Source organism: Fringilla coelebs, assembly GCF_963513975.1.
Source record: "Fringilla coelebs genome assembly, chromosome: 4".
NCBI classification, from domain to species: domain Eukaryota; kingdom Metazoa; phylum Chordata; class Aves; order Passeriformes; family Fringillidae; genus Fringilla; species Fringilla coelebs.
Window position 1 is genome coordinate 53,521,465 of NC_140032.1, and position 21,959 is coordinate 53,543,423.

Consider the following 21,959-nt stretch of genomic DNA (forward strand, 5'->3'; position numbering starts at 1 on the left):
TTCCCTGCCAGTGTAGCAGGACAAAAAGCAGAAAAGGCCTTAGCTCTGTGCAAGCCCTGCTCAGCAATAACACAAACATCTCAATATGATCAGCCCTGTGTTCAGCACAAATCCAAAACACAGCCACACACCAGCCACTGGGAAGAATTTTACGTCAACCCTAGCCAAAAACAGTGAGAAAGATGTTATTGAATAGCTCTTTATTCCACTAGTGTGCTTACTGCTGGGAGAATTTTGCTTTCCCTTGCTCCAGATCAAACACACTTGTATTTGACATAAACTCTCACATTTCCTGCAGTGCCTCTTGGTACCAGCTGAATGGTCCAGTGAAAAAGCCACTTTGCTTTCCTCTCTCATATACAGATGCACAGGGCAGCACTTAAGACAGGAAAATAGGTACCTCAGGATAAGGAAGAAGAAATCACTTCTGCAGTCAGTCTGCAATGATTCAGAAAATTCTTACCAGGTTATGAAGGGCTCTAAATACCTCTATATCAAAAGAAAAACAATATTTTTCTTGTCATAATGTTTCCTCTGTAAAGTCCAAAAGTCTACTGAAAACTCCTGAGCAATAGCTATACTTATTGTTTGGTTTTAGTTTTAGTTTATTTTATTTAAAAGCTCATATCCAATATGTATGGCTGGTTAGCATTAATTAAAATCATGCATTACAAATGTCTACCCAGGCAGTTCAAATTTTACATGTAAAATAAAATTCAATTGATCAGTGAGATTTCTTTAAGTTTGTTCTGATTACATAATACAGACCACTGTGTCCCTCTCAAAAAAATAATTCCTTTGAATCCTAGTTTTCTCAGAACAGTAGTAACAGGAGAAATCATTACTTTATGTAAGAAGGACATAGCAGTAGAAGGATTTTCCAATTAAAGGTTAGGATGAGAAGTTGCATGGTTACAGCATGAGTGTTTCTAAAGGCTCAGCTGTGATCAGGATCCAGCTAAGGCACAGAGTCCTATTCCATCCCCAGCATCACTCCTGATCAAACTAAGCACACAAAATACCCGACTGTATCTGATTATACCTTTGTTGAAGTATCCTGTACTAGCTGTGTTTTTAAAGTGTAATCCAAGATATTATTTTCCTTTGTCTGTGGGCACATTTTTAGCCTTCAGAGACATTTATTTAGTCTTTTGCTCAGGAGCAGCAGCAACTCATGAAGGAGATTGCTGTCCACTTTGCTCTAACTTCAGCCTATCCTTAGGGCAAAGCTGGCATCAGATAAATGGCAACAAGCAATCATCTGGTTGCTTAAAAAAAACCCTCTGTGAGCTGTTCCTCGGACTTCCCTTCTGACCGTGATAGGCAAATAAACCAAAGAACACCAGGTTTTTCCTAGAACAAAAGAAATAACTTATTGTTTCAGAGATCTGACTTTGGCCTTTTTTTTTTTTCCACAGCATTGCCTCCCAAGTGTGATGAAGCCACTGGTCTTTGATGATCATTGCAGCCTCTTTTACCAGCCTCTGGGTGATGTTGCTAAAAAACAGTTGATCTGAGGTAATGCTCACACTATTCTAGAGACCAAACCATTCCCATGAGCCAGGAAATCAATAAGAGACCTAGGAACACAACAGTTACCCACAGAGGCTTTAAATCTGACACTAAGAAAAGCTCAGTTTTATCTTCAAGAAAATGTGGCAAGCTGGGGACTAAGTAATGATGTCTGAAGGACAGAAACTTCCTGGATGCACTTTTCATCTGTCTGATAGTGTGGATTTCCCACCCATACCTGCTTCTGACAAAGCGTTGTTAGCAACACCCTGGGAAAAACAAACCTGTGCTACTGACAAGCTCCCACACCAGCTCATTCCCCAGTGTATCCATCAATAACATTCTGTGGAAACTAGAAGGAAGCCAGGACTGTGACCAAAGATCAGAGGAGCAAAAGTTTCCTCTGCTGGAAGCACACATTCATGCCTGTGCTGGGCTGCTCTCCTGCAGCTGAAGGCAACTCCACGTGGTGATCAACCCTCCTGAATAGCAGTGCTGGAAAAGCAGCATTTCCCTGAACTCTGGGAGTAGCCAAACCCCTTGGCATTCTTTAAGGGCAGGTGCTGTGAATCCTTCTGGAGTGTGTATCCCACTTGTTATGTAGAGCCTACGGCTAAGAGACTGCACTGAGCACATTTATCTCTCTCCTTGGACAAAAGTAGTTTGCTTCCTTTTATTCCCACCAGTAGGGATGAGAAGGGAAACTGGGATGCTTCCACTACACCTTTGGTAGCAAAAAGAATGGAATAAAGAAAGAAAAGACAGATGACTGAAGAGGAGCCAAGCATCAAAAGGAAGAATATTGGTAAGAGGCAGAAATCAGAGAGGTGATGACTAGAAAAGTAGTGACAGGTCTGGAAAGGGAACACTGTGCTAAAATTTGTTTGTTATATCAATTAAGCTTTCTTAGACCCTAGAAGCACTGTCAAGTTTTTCCTAGTATGTGCAAAACAAAAAGTTTCCAAAGGTAGAATACCAGAATTAGGCCTGAACGGCTTTGGACAAGGAGGTCTCCAAAAAAGTCCCTTTCCTTTCTTACACTGTGGGCCTCTGCTAGGATATGTTCTCTTAGAGAGCACAACTTCTAACATCATTACGGTGTAAGGATTTTGTATCACCAGAGCTCCATACCTCCTCAATGTTTCTCACAAGCAGCTCCTCCATGCACTGCCTGTCCCTGGTCCTTGCAGCAGCTATCTGATTCCTCCAGATCCCACCAATCCACTCTTTTATACCACTTGTTCTTATGGGCTACAGGTGTGGCCTGTTAAAATCAGGCCTGCTTCTAATCTTTAGTAATTGGTCCAGCTGCAACTCATTGGGGGATAAGATTGCCTTCTATAGCACCTTCATTTATCCCTACTGTATTCCCCTACAAGGATGTGAAGAAACAGGCAAATGTGTGAACGAAATATGCATCAAGGCTGCTCCTGGCCTCACAAAAAAATGAGGTGAGTGTCCAGAGTGAGGTGAGAGCCTTTTTCACTCTTTCCATTTAATTTCTTATGTTTTCTGAATATCATAAAGGAAAGCTGGGACATTTCAAAAGTAGCAGCCACAAATCACCCAGCTAATAAAGCTGGAGGGTCTGTCAAGCTGCATGAGGACCAGCCTACTTTTAGCCAGTTTGCTATAACTGCATTCTGCAGAAATCAGACTGGAATGATAGCTGATATTCCTCCCATCACTTTGTTTCTTAAAACTGCTGTTTCCATGGCAAATATACAGACTTGGCTTTCTACAATCACACTCTTTTACCACTTTTCTTGTAGGTATGCATTTCATGGGAAAATATGTCTTCTCCCTGCAAGCACTCAGTCTGGAGGGAGAGTTGTAGATCCTTAAAAGGACATTGAGAACCCATTTGCTCCTTTCTAAGGAGGATGAACGTTGTGTAAGTTATGCTAAGAACGAGGCTTTATGGATCCAATCTAGATAAAAAGCTGCCTGTAATTTCCTAAGACTGCAGGAGTTCTGCTCATGATTGTTTTTCTGCATTTTGCTCTTCTGAGACATTTCTGGGTCAATTTCATTTTTGTCATTTTGTACACAGAATTCCTTTGTCCATTTTTCCAGCAGTGAGGCCCCAGCATTGCAACTGGTAGCACACAGATAGCCATTAATTTCTTCCATTACCCATGAGCTATGGCCTGCTGCCAAACTCTGCCTGGGACATTTGGAAAGGCTTAGTGGGATAGAAACCTAAGAGGGAAGGTGATAATACAGCTGTAGACATTTCAATATACATAAATTTAAGTTTATGCATAATTCTGTCTCCTAATTTTTGCTGCTGCGCTTGAAATTTGTCCAGGTTTGGTTGGATACATGACTAGAGCTTGTTGCTGCTCATAGGATGAGTGTATGAAATGCACAGGAATAAAAATGTCAGTCTCTAGTTTTTGCAGTGACCATGGTGTTCTAGTTCAGTATGGTAAGAAGTTTGGTTTTTTGGGTGTTTCCCACCTGGCATCTCAGTGGTTTGAAGTGTACTGTGTCAGGATATGGTAGTGTCTTATTTCCATCAGATATGACTGTGGGGTAAGTTAAGTCACAGAATGGAACCAGTTCCTGCCAAGTATCTCTCCAAAGACTGGAGCAGTCTGAGGGCAGACAGTTTTGCCTCAGATTTGCAAGTGGGTTTACATATGAATAAATTTGGTAGAAGAGCTAAGGATGTGGAATATCTATACAAGAGAATAACCTGATTTGCAATGACTGGCTGGAGCCAATTTCCAACACTGATTTAACCTGCTCAGTTTCTCTTACAGAATTGCTTTATCATGTTGTTCTCCCTTTTACCCTACTTAAAGAGATACTTGGGGATTTATGTTCCTTAAGACCTCATTTGAAGGTAGGGCAAATTATCTCCAGACTGACCAGTGATGATGTGTTTTAATTTTCCAGTCAGAAAACGGTGTATAAGCATGGAAGAAGCCAAGGATTTGTCAGAAAAGAGATTCCAAACCAGCTCAAATTTACTCTTCAAATTACGAGCTCAAATCTACTCTTAAAGTAGCCTTTAACACAAGTATTTCAAAATTATCCTTTTCACCCAGATTTAATATCTCACATTCAGCTACTGTGTAGATTGCTACTATATAAAGCTATATTTTGTTTTCCTGGAAAACTTGATACTAGGCAAAAACAAATCTACATTAAAGGCTTCTCAAAATCCTCTGACTGTGCAACAGAAGAATGTTGCTCCAAGCTCTAGGAGTGAGTCCTCTGCTATTTACAAAGAAGCATTTTCCATCACACAGAAAATAAATTTGAGAGAGTTTTCTCTGGCTCACATGATTAATTCTATTCCTAGAAAATTAGTTAGCAGCCTCGACATGCCCTGAGAGAAAAACAAAAGGAAGGCAACATGAACCTCTGTGTGTAATCTTCTATTTGAGCAAATGTAGATTACTTGTAGTGACTAATTTTTCCCTTGGAACAAAAATGTGAAGGAGGGTTGAGTAATGTGTGATGCAATGGTTGCCACAGCTGGGATTTTAGAGTTGGACTGGAGCCTGAAGTGGTTTCATTTAGAAAATAAAGAGTTTTGAGAGCAAGTAATAAATCTAAATATACTCATGTGTGCTCATGTCTAGCAGCCATGACACAGTAAGTGCCAAATGAGAGCTTGGGTTGGAAAGGTGTTTGAAGGATTTCTTACCTGTATCAGTAAGAGGAAACCTGGAGGTTAAGGCTGTATCAAAGGAGGTCAGAGCAGGCAGTAATGGCCACCAGCAAATTATTCCAATTGGAAGAGCTGGAAAACCTTGTACCGAGTATATAAGCATGATTTCTTCCTTCTCAACCTGCCATCTTTGGCAGGAGCTGTAAAGCACAGGGAAAGGACCATATCAGCAAACCCATGACTTAGCACTGGTCAGTTGTTAGAAAGAAGATACAAATAGGTTTCCTTTTTTTAAGGAAAGCAGCCTATATATGTTATATACTAATTCTTTGGTCTCTTCCTACAAGAACTGCCTCTAACCAGTTCTAGTGGGAAGAGAGCAAAGAGTTAGTATATAACACGTGCTAAGCTCACAAGTGAAGGGGTAGCCTGGTATCACAGACCAAAGGAAAAAGAGCAGAGTGTAGATGCTCTTACCAAATATAATGTTGATCTCAGCCACCGCTCCTGATTTGGGAAGGGAGGATCAATATCCCCTTCCTCCCAGGGAGGAGATACTGACTGTGCTGTAACTCCCTGCCCATGGCCTGAAGGTATAAGCCTTCATACCAAGAGGGGCAGTGCAAGGACGAGCACAATAACAGAGAAAAGGGATAGGTTTTAAGAAGTCTGTGTATATATCATTTTTAATTTTATTTCATTTGAACTGCGCAAGTATTATTGTAACTGCAACAAAACCAATTATTTCAGTCCCTGGCTTAGAGTTTCATTAAACTAAAAATAAGTTGTTGGTTTTGCATATAAGGTGTGTTCCCCTTTTTGCTCATGAATTTGGAGTATAATGGTGGAGGATTCAGGGAATGTAATCTTTAATATGGATGCATCAAACTGCAGAGCAGAATCAGAACTGTGAGTAGCAGACTGGAGGTAGCAGAGGAAAACCCATCAGTGTGTGTTGCAGTCCAGGACAAGCCTTGCCAGTAACCTGGGCCACTAACCAGGGATGCGTCCAATTACTGGAGGGGGAGTTTCATTGGATTAATTTCTGTGAAAAGGCTCACTGTCAATGACAGACAATTCTGGTGAAAAGGCAAAGAAAATGTAATAAATCGGAGCAGGCCAAGCTGTGCTTGGCTTTCTGTGAAGCTCCATGGTTCCATAAAATGTGTTGTATGGTTTGCTGGAAATACAGACTTCACAAATTTATGAGGCACAGTAAAATGAAATGATTGATGGCTTATTCCTCGCTTTTCAAACTGCTTGAACTGAGCAACACATTTTCCTGTCATGTGGTGGGCTAGGGCCTAAGATGAGTGCTTATGTTTGCATGCAAGCTGTGCTTACCCTCTGCAATAATAAAATTTTCTTTATGAGCCCCAATTTCTATTTCTACATGTTTCCAGTTGTTTTGCCACTGCCAGCTACATTTACTGAGTTTCAAACAGCCCTAACTGATAAATTTCTAAGTCAGAGGGGTGGAAAAGACAGCTTTAGTTTGGGATGGTGGCAGTTGCTGTGCAAGAAAATATGTATATTTAGAGTAGCAGCCTAGAGCCTTCCTAAAGCCACTAAACAAGGCATTGTAGGGTACATAGAAGAATATGGGAACACCTGATTCAAGGTGCATCATGATGTTGGTGTGTTAATCCCCAGTGGCAGGCATGTAATAAATCTATTTAGCAGACAGAATCTATGTATGCTCCCTTTAGTGTGCATCAGCACTCATCTTCACTCTTGTCCAGATTGAGTGTGGGGTGGCAGAGAACCATGGCTCCCCCATTCTGAGTGTTGGATCTCTTTCTTAGGGCCACCAGAAAAGTGGCAGAGAGGCTGTGAGGTGACTAGGGACCCTCTTTACTGGGGTGACCAGGTTATATTTCCATGGGTTTTTCCCCAGTCGTGATTTTATGTTGGTAAAAGAGCAATGAACAGTCTGTTTACTCAAAGAGAAGAAGTAGGGGCAATCTCAAAAGGACAAGTTGCTCTGTACTACTGGTATGTTCTCAAGGGAACTTTGAACTCACCCTCTGCTACGAGAATAACTATGAGGTTCTGTACATGGGAGGCCAAAGGATGAAGAGGATGAAGGCCCAGTTACACCAATCAGAAAGGTCAATCCCCTGTATTACACCCACTTCCAAGAGGAAGAACAATGCAAAAAAAAAGAGGAAAAAAAAAGAGAAAGCAAGAAAGATGAAGTTGTAGAGGATTTCCTTTCTAAGAGGGCCCAATAAACCAACCTGGCCCAACCCATGAGAGCATCTGCTGCCTCCTTAGGACCTGGGTGAAGGATATCACCAAGAAACTTCCTAGCCTGGTGCAGCCCTCAGAGTGCCCCAATACTGATCTCCTACACAGGGGACAATGAAATGGCAACGTAGTGCAAGTGCCATCAAAACAGGACTTCAGGGCCTTGGAACATTTGGAAAGGAACTAGTGGCACAAGTTATATTCTCTTCCAGATTTCCAGTGGAAGGCAGCAACACTGGAAGAAACAGATAGCCTGAGTCTGTTAATACATGGCTCCATGGCTGGTCAATATTTTGGGGGTTTTGACAGTGGAATGACCTGCATAGCACCAGGCATGCTGGCATCAGATGGGAGTCACCTTTCTCAGCAAGAGAGGACAGTCTTTGCTCAGGAACTAGCAGGAATTGGCAGAGCTTTAAACTACGTGTGCTAGGGGAGTGACAGACATGGCACACAACAATGTCAGGGCCGTTCCTGGGGTAATAGGCAAAGGTTAGAGGGACAGGGTATCAGTGAGGCCCCTCTGCCAGGGGCTCTGCAATGTGTGAGCCACACTGGAGCACACCTCCAGTCTTACAGAAACGAGTCAGGCATTCCTGAGATCAAGAACCAACAGAGAAACAAAAAATGCCACCAGGGAAACACCAGGAAATACCTCAAAGGAATTAAGGGGTGTCTCTCTAAGAAGGTGACACAGCCAGCAGCCCAGCTGAGGTGTCCTTATACCAAAGCATGAAGCACAGGCAACAAAGAGGAGGAGTTTGTTGTATTCAGCAATACAGGAAGAGGTTAATGACATTTGTTTTTGTAATCTGTGTTTTTCTTGTAAGATGTTCAGAAACATTTAAAGAGTTCAACTCAATAAGCAGAAAGGGGTCAGGTATATACCTGAACTATACAATCTTAAGGCACACTTCCTGACAAAAATGCAACCTCCATACAAATTCATGGAAATGACATTGAAGACAAAAATCTCAATCTACTCTCTTATAGGTGTAGAGAAGAAATTGTCAAAAAAAAAAAAGAAAAGAAAAAAAATCATAGAAAATGTTTTGGGTTTTGGTTGGGTTGGTTTTACCCCCCCTGTTTAAACCTTGAACCATATTTCAAATGGATTGTAAGTCTATTATTTTTTCACTTGATAGAGTGTGTTTGAACTTGTACTTCAGAAAAGGTTAAGTCCTTTCTTTGATTGAAACCTTAACAAGTTTGAAGCACAACTTTTAAAAGTAATCTCATTGCAAGACATTTTAGTGTGATGACTTAGGGGGACTGATTTGTCAGAAAAGGATTATCAGCACAGAATATGTGCACATGATACTAAAGAACAAAAAACTAACATACATAAAACAAGTTACATCCTCAAAGTGCATTTATGATAGACTTTAAGAAAAACTTAGTATTACAACAATTTTAAAATCCTAGAGACAGTCATTTATAGAAAATGCATAATGTGTGATCAGTAATGTCAGGACTCTTGTCTACAAATTGAGCATTAAACATGGCTTGCTGCTGTGCATGCTTCAAATTTAAGAACATGCTGATATACACCATTGAATTGAGGAGTCTGAACTACCGTGCTCCTATACAGAGAAATTATTTCATATAGGCAGATAACCATAAAAAAATTATTGGAACATAAAAATTTTTAAGACTTAAGGATGTATCCTGTTGAAGTATACTGTGGACTTTGGTGAGACTTTAACATGTATAATCATTGACAATCTTGTTGCTTTAACTGAATTTTGAAGAGTTGAATTTCTAAAAAAAATATAAAAAATCTGCAGTCCTCCACTGAAAACTAGCACCATGTTAATGTAGAATGCGACAGAATCTTTTCTTAAGAGGAAATAGAGTACTTATTAGTTCTGCTTTGGTGTTCAATAGCTTAAACAAGAAGTTATCCTTTTTGATTGGGGTAAATTTAAAAAGAAAACCCCACACAATTTGGTGGGAAAGTTGCTTGCTCTCTGACAATTTCAATTACTGTGGGAAAACCAGGACACAGGAATATACTAATTCTGTGCAATATTTGATTTCCAGCATAATTTTTCAGGGAATATTCAGAGTAGAAATGTATGTGGAAGAGGAAGGCACTTCATCTGAAGATGTAACTCGAGAGGCACATATACTGGTTGTTAAGGTAACAGAAGAAGAAACCAGCAGAAATTTTCATCAAAGACTAATTCTCACTGAAGTCAACACATCCTGGCTGCCTATAGAGTTCAGTATCTAAGAACTGGAAAGAATATAGCAAAAGGTCAAATACAGAGTTGTGTTCATCCTTTGGAGGAAACACTTGATGAATCTGCTTGAGTTACTGAACCTCTTCTTCAACCACAACATAATGACATGCTCTTCATGCTCTCCTATGTGAGTCTGAAAGAGAGAGAAAGTTGTAACTCACAAAGTATAACAGGATAGGGGAGCTAGTGACACAGCAGAGCATCTCAGAGAAAGAGATGTAGAGTTGAGCTTCTAATGTTAATGGCTGCTTGCATGTTTGGAAGAAAGCCTGAAAAATTGCAAACCACACTGAAAGCCTATTCAACCAAAAATAAATGTACTGAGATAAAGTTAAATTTCTTCATAGTAGCTTGTATAAAGATAGGTTTTGGATTTCTGCTGGAAACAGGGTTGATTACACAGGGATGTTTTAGTTATTGCTGAGCAGCTCTTACACAGCATCAAGGCCTTTTCTGCCCCACCTACCCCCCAAAGAGGCTGGGGCTGCATGAGGAGTTGGGAGGGGACACACTGGGACAGCTGAACACAACAGACCCAAAGGGTATTCTATACCATATGGTGCCATGTTCTGCAATAAAATCCTGGGAAAGAAGAAGGAAGGGGGTACATTCCTAATTATGGTGTTTCACCTTCCAAGTACCCATAACATGTGATGGGTACCCTGCTTTCCTAAAAAATGTCTGAACACCTGCTTGTAGATGGGAGCTAGTGAATGAATTCCTTAGTGTGTTTTGTTTATTTTTGCAGCTTTTCCTTTACCTATTAAAGTGTCTTTATCCCAACCCACACATTTTTGTACTTTTACCCTTCCGATTCTTCCCCCATCCCACTGTGGGGGAGTGAGTGGCTGCACAGTGATAAGCTGATCACCAAGCTTAAACCACAGAACAAGGCAAAGCTTGGCAAGACTAAACATGCAGGAAGCATGCAAGCTGAAGTATTGATCGACTCTATAAATGAGAGTCACTAAGATTTTTATAGAAGCTGCAGCAACACAGACAAGCTAGCTAAGCCTGCGAAGGCAGCATACCCTTGGCTAGAGAGGGCCCTTTTGTTTCCATGCAGTACTTGGGCTGGGAGCTGTACATCACACTGAGCCTCTCAGCAGAGCTGAGTTGTGCTATTACAGCCTCCCAGAACAATCTCACTTTCCTTCAGCAGACTGAGGTCTTCCTACATGTGCCTATGCAGACATATTGATGAGAGAAACACATTTGATCCTTACCATATTCTCAGCTAGAAAGAAAAAGCCTGTCTTTGTGGACATACACAGATAGGGTTTTATTGCAAGAAATATCTTTCTCTCTCCTTACAAAGGAGATACTGCAAAAGATTCCTTGCAAAGGAATACTGCAACAGGATCCTGCTGATCTATTGATTAACACTATTCTGCTGTTTCTACAATGAATACTAAATGCATTCCTTGCTTCTTTCAAGCAGCTCTGGTGCTTACAGTTTTCTCCCTTTGTCAAATGTAGGCTGTCTGTCTGAAATCTGTAATCACAACAGCAGATGAAAAAAGTCTCAAACAGACTGTGCTACTAGCACTTGGGTCACTGCTCAATGATAAAATGTCATTTACTTTCTACATGCTTGGACCATGACCATCTTCAGCATGGGATTTCAATTCAGTATCTGAGGTATGTAGTGTCACCAGATTTACAAGGATGCATAACACAGCTGTATCTCTGCAACAAAGCTCTGCCTGAACAGGGTGTGACATTTACATGAACAAATGTTTGCACTATTAACTATGAATGTGCTGCTCAGGGTAGTTTAAGAGGGGGTGAATACTTTCTTATTGATGAGAAATGGCCTAAGAAGACTGGATCAGGAAGGCTTCCTAGGAGGCAGAAAGAGATTGTAATCTCTTTGGTGGAGTGGTAAGGGAGGGAAGGTCCTATGGCAGGACCTTCAAACAAAAGCCTATAGCTCACAGAGCTTGTGGAATGGACTGAAGAGCAGAGGGCAGCTCCCTGGCCTCAGGTGTGGCTGAAGGACTTTCTCAGGACCAAAGGAGAACATGCAGGGCTTGCTTGCTGCAACTCAGAAAGATGATGAACTGGTCTGGAAGCAAAAGCTGCTGCCAGAACATGGCAATGTGGGACAAAGTCAGGTATAAATATTTTTATTTTCAGGGGGGCTAATTAGTTGGTCTGATCTAAGCTGACTTCACTAGAAAATTTGGTTCATTATATAAATACCTAGCTGTTTGAATGTTTTGATCTTTTGAGACAGGGACAAGATAGATCCACCTCTCGTGGCTTTGGCTGACTCAGCATCTATATACAAAGTTAGTTCTGTGGTGCCTGTGAGGAATCAGTCTTCCACAGAGCTGGTCTAAATGGTAGCCCAAATCAGACAGGTAAAGTCAAATGGAGATCACTGAAGTAAGAAATAGGAGAGGGTTGTTTTTGGTGACTACACACTAGATATGTCAAAACTGCAAAACTGTAACATTGCGATGAAAAGATACTGGATGGGAGCAACACAACTGACTTATGAAAAATGTTAGAGACTGAAAAGGCTGTTCTCAGACTGAGATGGCTTAATGAAGTGTCAAGGTCTCATTTTCTCATTCATGCTGCTAGTACTTTGCAGCACAGATGACCCCTGCAGAGTAAATGCTATATTACTCACAACAGACAGAAGTAGCAGTAACTGAAACACAATCTTTTAAAATCACTAAATGAATATATAATACACAACATTTCTTTAAGGTGTTCAGCACAATGATTTTAAATGAAGAACATTCAAGTTCATTTAGGAAATAGAATGTTCAGTTCAAATGCATGTAATGAGACATATTTCAAGTTGAAACTCAACTTTGCTGATGATTGGCAATGCTTTTCTTCACCAGAGCATTCTGATTAGTCATAGAATAATGAAATTTGCATTTGAGTAATGGATAGCAAGAGGAAATTCTGATTTATGCCCATTTCAAGTAGTTCTGAAAGAGTTTAATTTTTGGAGGAAACTTCATAAGCACCTCGTAACATGGTTATGAGGATGCCAGCAGAAGATATTATTGATGAGTGTGTACCACTGGTACAAAGAATTTACTGCTACAGGAATGTCAAATTCTCATTTCACAGGGCAGTTAGTACCTAGAAAGGCAGTGATCTGTGATTATGGGTTGCTGTGAATGGTTCATGTGTTTCATTCTCACTACTTCTGGAATTCTTCATCTGTGCTTTATTCCCCTGTTGGTGTTTTGTCGTGAAACCCAGATAATAAGCCCCTTTGAGGCAAGAAAATTGTCTGATCATGGCTATAAAAGATCAAGCCCAGTGGGGCATTCATCAGCAGGTATGAGTGAAGTGAATGCCAAAATACATCGATAGGGGAAAAGAATTTAACTTCTTAAATATTTTGAATATTTCATGTAGATTGGTACCATGAAAAGAAGGTAAATTTCTGAGACACTAATTCTGCACAAATTCTACATCTGTATTTCAAAACACAAAAGGACATCTTCACAGATGAAAAGTCATTCTCCAGAAATCTCTACTTAGCTCACTGACAACCTGAAATTTCTTTCTGGACAAACCCCGCATTGAGATACGTACACAAATTTGACTTGGGTTTGACTGTGGCCTTTAATTTTGACCACTGTCACCCTGTTTGCTTCTTAGTCTTCCCTTTGTCCCTTACCTAACTGCCTTGTCCTTTACTGAAGTGATGTTTTGAGTCTTTTTCTCCTGCCTCTTGGGCATCACTGCAAATGTGAATGCTTCAAACTGCCTGTGAATTGAAACAAATTGGAGAGCATAACAGAAATTAAATGTTTCTAGGGTAGGGTTTTTTTCCCAAGATCTGAGCTTGAGGCTGTAACTGAAATGGTAATTTAAATTAAATTTGCAAGTACATTTATTTTGTGCGTGATTACGAGAAAAAGTAATTTTTTTTCCTATTGTCTACATTGCCCAAGCCTGAGTATATATCCCCTTGTGAAGAAATCTGAAATGGCTCCCCACAGTTATTCCATGTTCTGCTTAGTGTTCCATATAGATAAATGTTAATAGCCCAGACTGTTGCCAAAAATTAAAAATTTTAGATCAAGACAAGTTCCTCTATGTTTTGTGGTAATACAAACATCAACAAAAAGGTTGCCTGTGGGTTGGAGATTGCACTAGAATAGGATTCTAATAAGTGATTCCATATAGCAAATAAAGGAGCCAAAGAAACCAGAACAGATAATACTGTGCTTATAGTGATATTTCCTTTGCTATTTTTGGTTCCCCTGAGTCAATCTCTGGTTTAATGTCAGCATGAATGGGAATTGAATTGGACCAGTGGCTGGTGTAACAAAAAAAGTGCTAGCAGCTGATAACAGTGTTATGATTTTATGGTGATCGAAGTGGCACCAGCAAAAATATTCAAGGGACAACCTGGCTGGGAAGCCAGAACATAGGAATCAGAGAAATGAGCAGAGAATCATGTGTTGCCAGATAAGACTTTAGGTTTTCCCTGTGGGTCAATACGTGAATGAAAAACACTTTTCCTTTATGTGATGTCAACTTTCCTTTAGAAATAACAGAAATAAGACAGTGTGATAGATTGAAGTATGCTTCTGTTTGGGTTTTCCACCGGTTCAAACAGTTTTCTGGTAACTTACTGTAGTATCTAATTAAAGCTGCTGCCTTCCTGGTGCACCCCTTGAGAAATGCTGCCATCCAGGTAATTAATGTGCTGTGCCTGCACTGGCTCAGATGCCTATATTTGTAGCAGGCCACTTTGGAACATGCTGCCTTAGAACATGACCTTACAGAGTTCTGGTGCTGGCGTCTCAATCAAACAGAACTTGGGACAGGACAGGCATCAGACCTGACTCTGGCTTGGTGATTTCCACTTTTTTAGCATTAGCATTTTCATTTACATGAGGTGCTGATAACACATTGCATTACATGTGAGGAAAGTGATTGCTTCTTTCAGGTAAAATTAATTTATTGGTGCTATGCAGCTTGGCCTGCTCAGTCTGGAGAAGAGGAGACTGAGGGGAACCTCATCACAGTCTACAACTTTGTTGTGATAGGAAGAGCAGGGGCAAAACACTGATCTCTTCTCTGTGGTCACCTGTGAGAGGACTGAGGGAATGGCCTGAAGCTGTATGAGGAAGATTTAGGCTGGATACTAGAAAAAAGGGTCATCACCCAGAGAGGGGTTTGGCACTGGAACAGGCTCCCCAGGGAAGTGGTCACAGCACCAAGTTTGATGGAGTTCAAGAAGCCTTTAGACAATGTTCTCAGGCATATTCTGTGACTCTTGGGGATGTTCCTGTGAAGGGCTAAGAGAAGGACTCAATAAGGTCCCTTCCAACTCTGCATGTTCTGTAATTCTGTGGGAAACATCTTAAAGAATAATCAACACTGATTTTGCTAGGCACCCTTAGGTCAGCCTCATCCGTCCTCCTGGTTGTCTCTGAGTAGAAACATGCTGCCAGATGGCTTCCTTGGCACTCAATATACTGCTTTTCAGAGTAAAGCTTTGCTAAAGGTCCCAGGTGCAACAGACAGAGTTCTGTGCCCTTTAGGACTGAATTTCTAGCCCAGAGAATATTGTTAATATTGTTTATGAAAGCTGTGATCACTCTGTAACTTCACCATCGACTGCAAGTGAGGAAGAGGTAAAGGTCTGGCAGGTTTTGCCTGTAACAGAGGTGGTATAAAGCTCTGAGACCCTTCTGTCTGGTGTCAAGATTAGTATAGTTGGGCTGAAATCCACCAGATGAGAGACATGCATCAATCTTCCTGACATACATATATATATACGTGTACATCTGTCGCAGTCATATTTTCTGGAAAAATCCCTTTGCCCAGGATTCTTCTCCTGGGAAGCTGGAAAGTCTCAAAGAAAAAGGAAAACAATATTATCTCAGTGCTTCTCTTCTGTTTTGCTCATGTGGAATGTGTTTGGAGATTGTTTATCCAACTGGTGATTGTTTCGTTGGTTTCATGTGAATTGTTTTGACTTATTGGCCAGTCGGGGCCAAGCTGTGTCGGGGCTCTGGAAAGAGTCATGAGTTTTCAATGTTATTTTTTTAGCCTTCTGTAAGTATCCTTTCTCTATTCTTTAATATACTTTAGCATAATATTCTTTAATATAATATAGTATCATAAAACAATAAATTAGCATTCTAAGAACATGGAGTCAGATGCATCATTCCTTCCTTCATCTGGGAACCCCGCAAATACAATATAAATCTGTGTGTGTGTGTACATACCTCCAAGTACTCCAATACAATATATAGATATCATATATGTCTATATCAGTTAAAAATTTTTTGATCTGTTCTATGTGAGTGTCTTGCAATGGCTGTATGGCAGTAGACATCCAATAGCCCAGCCCATAATAAGCACCTAGAACTATATCTATCAAAACAGTCCACAAACAGAAATCTTTGCAATGGGACTGCTGCATAATAACAAATATTAATTTTAAATTAATAAACCAAATTCTTCCACTGGGAAATTAACTCTGATATGAGTTGCATCTTGATTGTATGAAGGCTTTAATACATGTGCTTAACTTTCACTTGGGTAAACATCATGGGAACACCATGCATGCTCTGGAGTGTTAAATTACAACACTTATGAGCATGATAATAAGAAGATAATGGTTTGCTAAATCTCAGGCTTACCTATAAGCAAAGGTCTTCTTCACCTTTTTTTTTTTTAATTGAGTATTTTTGAGTTGTCAGAAAGGGGCTGTGCATACAGGTAGTTACAGTATGGTCAGTAAAGACAGCAATGGTCCACAGCGGGAGCTAAGAGGGAATAGAAATGCAAACATTGTGATGCAAGAGTCTAGGAAACTGATCTGAACTCACAGTTACCTCTAAAGCAATTGACATAGTAAACTGTTCTGTAAGAAATCCAAACACTGGACTACATGTGCATAAAGTGTTCACAGTTTCTCACAGTTAATGTATTTATTCAATTAAGGCCATTTTCAGATTAGCTGCAATCAGTAGAAGGGCCTTGAATTGGAGTAATCAATGCTAACTGTGAACAGAGAGCCCTAAGACAGCTTCCCTTCATACTGCAGCTTTCAGGTGTTCAAAGGAACCTTTCCTCTGAGGAGCATTCCCTATCAGTTCTGTGGTAACACAGGGAGCCTGCGTGAGTCAGTAATCCAAAACCAGTAAATGCAGATCAATTTTACTCTGCAGCCTTTTTCAATTGTCCATAATTGTTCTTTTCATACTGATAAAGTAGATATACTTGATCACTAGCAACTAAACCAATAAGTTAGCCTGCAAGGCAAGATAAAGTAAAGAAGATTTTAGTAGTACTTAATTGATTTTTGCTCTAGATGCTCATGTGAAGTAAACAGTGTCATTAAATAAAGATTTGTTTTAAATGTGATCAGTGGGCAATCTGTTTGCTACTATCCTTTCTTCAGACAGAAAAGGCTTCAGGGGAGAACTCACTGTGATACTAATAGTACTGAAGAGACAACCTAAAAAAAGCCCCAGCCAGCTGTTGTAGACGATGTGGTTTAAATAGCAATTGCCTTAGAGATACAATGCCCATTCTCTACCATTTTTAATTCTGGTTTCCACCTAAGTCCCATTCATTTTCAGAAAGAAGAATTTCTTGTGTCAACATTTGTACTCTGTTTTTTTCTTACTGTGCCTCTTACCCAATGATTTAGAATTTAACAGCTGCCTGGTTTGAATACTACAGCTGAAATTTTAAGCTTTACTTCTGCTGTGGCAACTGATCCCTCTTGCCTTTACTTCTCTATTTCTAGCTGCACGATTTTGCTAAAGGACAAGCTGTTACTTTGTTTAACAGCAGAACATAATGCCTGCCTTTGATAAACAGAAGGCAAAAAAAGAATGCTTGCAAAACCTAGGAGTTGCAAATATCTGAGCTCTTCTTCGTAAAGTTTTCAGAAACAGAGCCATAAATGTACAAGGTTGTTTATCATACTGGATTATCTGTTTCTCCTAACATAATTAAATACAATAAGTATATCTAGATATATATCAGCATAATAAAAAGCAACATTTCATACTCATAGTCACTTGCATGCTGGAAAAACAAAAGCTTTCTTTAAATCTGGAAGATAATACTTACATAAGGAGTGCGAGATTCACTTTAATTCTAATTTGGGGTCTAAGTTTACTGCTCAGGGTAGTAGAGAATGACTGATGAAGGTTTTTAATGAGCCAATTTACATACTAGGATACATAAATTGGGCCAGTTAACATGTGCAAAGAATACCATTTTATTTACTGTCTGGAACTGTACCTATTGTTCTCTTCCCAAAATAGGATGAAAATAGAAATCCCACTTCTAGCTGTTGCACTACTAATTTCAAATGTGCTGCACAGGAGGAAGATACCTTATGTAATTTAATTTCTGGGCTTTTTAAAAAAGTTTTCTTGAGGGCAGAATTATGAGAAAATTATTTGTATTACTAGTCTGAACATTCTTACACAAAGAAGTAAAATCTGTTGCCTAACGTTTGGTTGATTAAAAATACTAGTAGAATGAAACAAAAGAAAGTTTACCAAACAAGACAGAAATATTACTTACAAAGAAACCTGACAAGAATAAGACCCTGCACTACATGTTCAGCATGAAAACAAAACCAGGGATGCATCAGCTGTCTGCCAGGGATGAGGGATGCAAGATGCTCCTCGCAGCTCACAACCTTGTATCTCATCTATGCCATGTTCTGTTTCTCCTTTTGGAGTGCAATAAAACCCAAGCTGTTTCTGCAAGTCTTGCAGGATTTGAATTGATGTACTGAAGCTGAAGGTCCATCTGTTCTAGTGCCTTGTCTCCTACTGGTCTTGGCTTTTCATGCTTCAATTCTGTGACCAATTCTGGGGAGAAAGTGACTTCTCTGCCTAAGCTTAGGATTTGGGTGACAGTTGCAATGGATTGTGTGGTGGAGGATGCCAGCAGCCGTGTAAGGGTTGGGCAAGTCTGGCCCTACTGCTCTTCTTTTGGGATGAAAATTCTTGTGTGTGTTTGCGCAATAGAGTTAAGACTCGAATTACACCCGCAAGAGCACCACCTCCCGTGCTTAAAATGAGCTGGGATCATGAATCTTGTGAGAACAGTGACATTGAACTGCAGTCATTCAGGGCTGAAGATTGGGAAGTAGATGAAAAAGAATTAGAGGCTGGGGGAGATTTTCTAAGGCTTTGGTGAAGTGACTCAGGGCTGTGCCGCATCAACAGCTTCCTAACACTTCTATGATGAGGCGCTTCAGCCTTTGGAGGGAATGGTGACTGCGCTGAGTCCCAGCGGGACCAAGTCGCCTGGCACGCCTTCTACCCTTGCTTATCCCTTGGTCTGCGCCCAGCAAACAGGTGCTCCCAGTTTATCACGCCTCCCACCTCACCGCCACGGAGGACGTGATAGGGTGGGCACAGCAAGGGGCCGGGCGGGGGGCGCACACTCAACCGGGAGCAGGAGCCTCCGCTCCTCCCTCCCGCGGCGCATCCTCCCGCCCCCCGCCCTCTCCTCTCGCCGCCTGCGGGGCTGCCGCCGGGGTGCTGCCAGCAGAGCCGGCCGGCTCCGCGCCTCGGGATGTGCTGAGCAGGGGCCGCTCCCTCGGGCCGCTCCGCGCCTCGGCCGCCGCCAGCCCGCCCGCCCGCAGCCCGCCCGCCCCGCCCGCTCGGAACGGGTCGCTCGCCGGTGGCGGAGGAGCCGGCGGTGAGTGCGGGCAGGGCGGGGCCGCTCGGGGCGGGCTGTGTGTGTGTCTGCATAGAATTATCGGTGTGTGTCTGAGAGAGATAGAGGTATCCTGTTGAACGTTCCCGTGCGGGCACGGGGGAGGGAGGAGAAGGCGGGCGCCGTGTCCGCCGTGTGCCGACGGCGTGTCCGCGGGAGCCCGGGGTGCCCATATGGTCGCGCCGCTCTGCTTTCCTCGGTAGGTGCCTCGCCGTGTGCACGTATTTGTGTGTTTGTGTATGTATAGCTACATATGCGCCTGCATATACATGGGCGCGACGCCCTGCTCCCTCCCTCCTCTGTCTGCAGGTGCCCGTGTGTTATTCGATCCGCACCCGCGGTCCCCGGTGCCCCCGCACCTGGTCGCGGCGCTGCCCCGGGGACGGGCCGTGGGACCCTGCCGGTGGAGGAGCCCGAGGGTCCCGCGGGCCGGCGCTGCCTCCCCCGGCGCTGCGTGTGCGGCTCGCAGCCCCTCCGCCATCCCCGGGGCGGCAGGTACCGTGGGCAGGTTGGCTGGAGCACAAACGCTGCCTTCCTTCGCACGCTCGTCACGAGTTAGTGGAAAGCTGCGACAGCCCAGATGCCTTCCTAGACATCCATTCCTCCTACTCAGCCTCTGGCAGAGGAGAGAAGATAACAGGCAGCACTTCTGTCTGTGTGGGTGGAGGAAGAGAAAGGAATACTGATAATGGATTTGTTGAAGGGACGCTGAGTCTGGGTTTTAATTACTGTTTCAGTGGTTTCAGTGTAGCCCTGGGTTGTATTGCTGCCAGAGGACTTCTTGGTAGCTTTAGTGCAGTGCTTTTTAAATCCTGTGTTCTTGCTTTTGCTTTTTAGTAAAATATTTTCTTAGTTGTGATGCATGCAAGGAACTCATTCAGGAAAACTCAGTTTCCAAAAGAATGATGTGGACTGTGTGTAAAATGCTGGACTAATGGAAATGCAGCAGTTTTTATTTCCTCCAGTCCTGAGTTGTAATGGTATTTACTTACAAGTGAACATTTGTCATTTATGGGAGGTTTTGGTTTTCAGTTTGGTCTGTTTGTTTGGGTTTTTTTGTCGCTGATGTTTATTTAAGCTGCTTTTTTCTCTGGATGAGAGGTGGAGTATCATCAAATCACAGGACTAAATCTTGCATTCAGCACATGAACAGAGCTGTCCTTTGGCAGAAATGATGCCCTGATAGGCAAGGAAGGTAGTTGTATCAATGGAACCATCTTTCAATCAGACCTGCATTATTGGCAACCTCTCCATAGGATTCTGTGGAAATAGGATATCTGTTTCATATAGCCATACAATTTGGGAGTATAAACAATATAAAGTAATTGTGATCCCATTCAGTTAGAATTTTTTCCCCTTTCTGGGATAAAAAGCTGAAAAAACCTTACTGAAAGTGTGCACTGTTTGTTTTCTTTTTTCCTCTAGAGCTGTGTGAAGAAAGTCTTCAGCCATGGATGTGTTCATGAAAGGGCTTTCCAAGGCAAAGGAGGGAGTCGTAGCAGCAGCAGAAAAAACCAAGCAGGGTGTGGCAGAGGCAGCAGGAAAGACGAAAGAGGGAGTCCTCTATGTGGGTAGGTGGGCAGCAGAGAGCACTCTGCTGGTTGGTGCACCCCAACATTCACAGCTGGATCCTCATCAGACCCATTCTTCTGCAAAAAAATATGTAATGTTCATAGGAGACCATTGCAAAAGAAACAAGAGGAAATTTGTGCCTTCCTGAGCTCTGGTTCTTTGAAGCCAAGTGCCTTACAGCACAGGTCATTGGGTGGCACTCCATGCAAGAAGTTTGCCAGATCAAGGCCAAAGGGGTGGTTGGTACACTAAAAAATAAATGTGAAAAAATGTAAAAGCTGGAGGTGAAGGTAGCTTCACAACATTCTACAGAGCATGTGGGGCTTGAACAGGATTTCAGGAGAAGACACTTGAGAGGTTAGCTCAGGAGTTGAGTAGTAGACATGCCGACTGCTTGGGTACGTTGATGGTAACATTTTATATGGCAAAGTGTCATCTGCTGAAATTAATTTCACGTTCTGTAATTACTATTGCAAATTCATGGCAAGTATTTTCCATGACTTCTCAAGGAAGAGCCTCTACAGTTAATGAGGTAGGGCAGATAGACCCCAAGGTAGCAAAGCAGTTTTTAGTGTCTTTTTCTAGGCCAAACAAGTTTTGCATAGAGCCTGGGATAAAATTATTTTCAAATCCCTGGGTGGTACTTTTATGCAGGATAGTCATCTTCATTTAGCAAGTATTGCACTGTAGAAGAGTGTCGTGCAAATGCTGTCATGAAAAATTCACAGAAAAACAATCTGCCAAGACTATGAGTAAGTGGTTATTTATAAAAAAATGATTATGGCTCTGTTTCTCTTATTCATCAAATAAAGCTAGTCTATGAAAGAATGGAGTGGGAAAAGATACCCTTTTCTGTAGGTCCTTTCTGTTCTGTTGATTTTGTAGCGGGTCAGTTCTGTGATGGGCACTGTGTGTGCTGAGGGAGATGTACTCACATAACAGAGAGAAGTTAAACAGAGCTGAAAACCAGAGGCATTTCTTTTCAATGGGAATACTGAGGTCTCTGGTATTCCAGTGCCTTTTTTGGATTCCCTCTTGCAGCCTAGTGCCAGTCTGTA

General features: G+C 41.8%; 1 protein-coding gene across 2 annotated transcripts in view; it reads left to right on the top strand.

The window, feature by feature from the left end:
• The first annotated feature begins 19,251 nt into the window (after positions 1-19,251).
• The window catches only part of SNCA (synuclein alpha), a 63,104-nt gene continuing 60,396 nt past the window's right edge, over positions 19,252-21,959 (top strand). Inside the window, exons 1-2 of one of the 2 annotated variants that reach the window (XM_084204724.1) lie at positions 19,252-19,311; positions 20,755-20,900. In XM_084204724.1, coding sequence (XP_084060850.1) covers positions 20,780-20,900 — 121 coding nt within the window. In that variant the 5' untranslated portion in view covers positions 19,252-19,311; positions 20,755-20,779. Of the gene's footprint in view, positions 19,312-19,404; positions 19,529-20,754; positions 20,901-21,959 lie in introns of those variants that run through there. The other variant, XM_084204723.1, reaches the window with a different exon arrangement.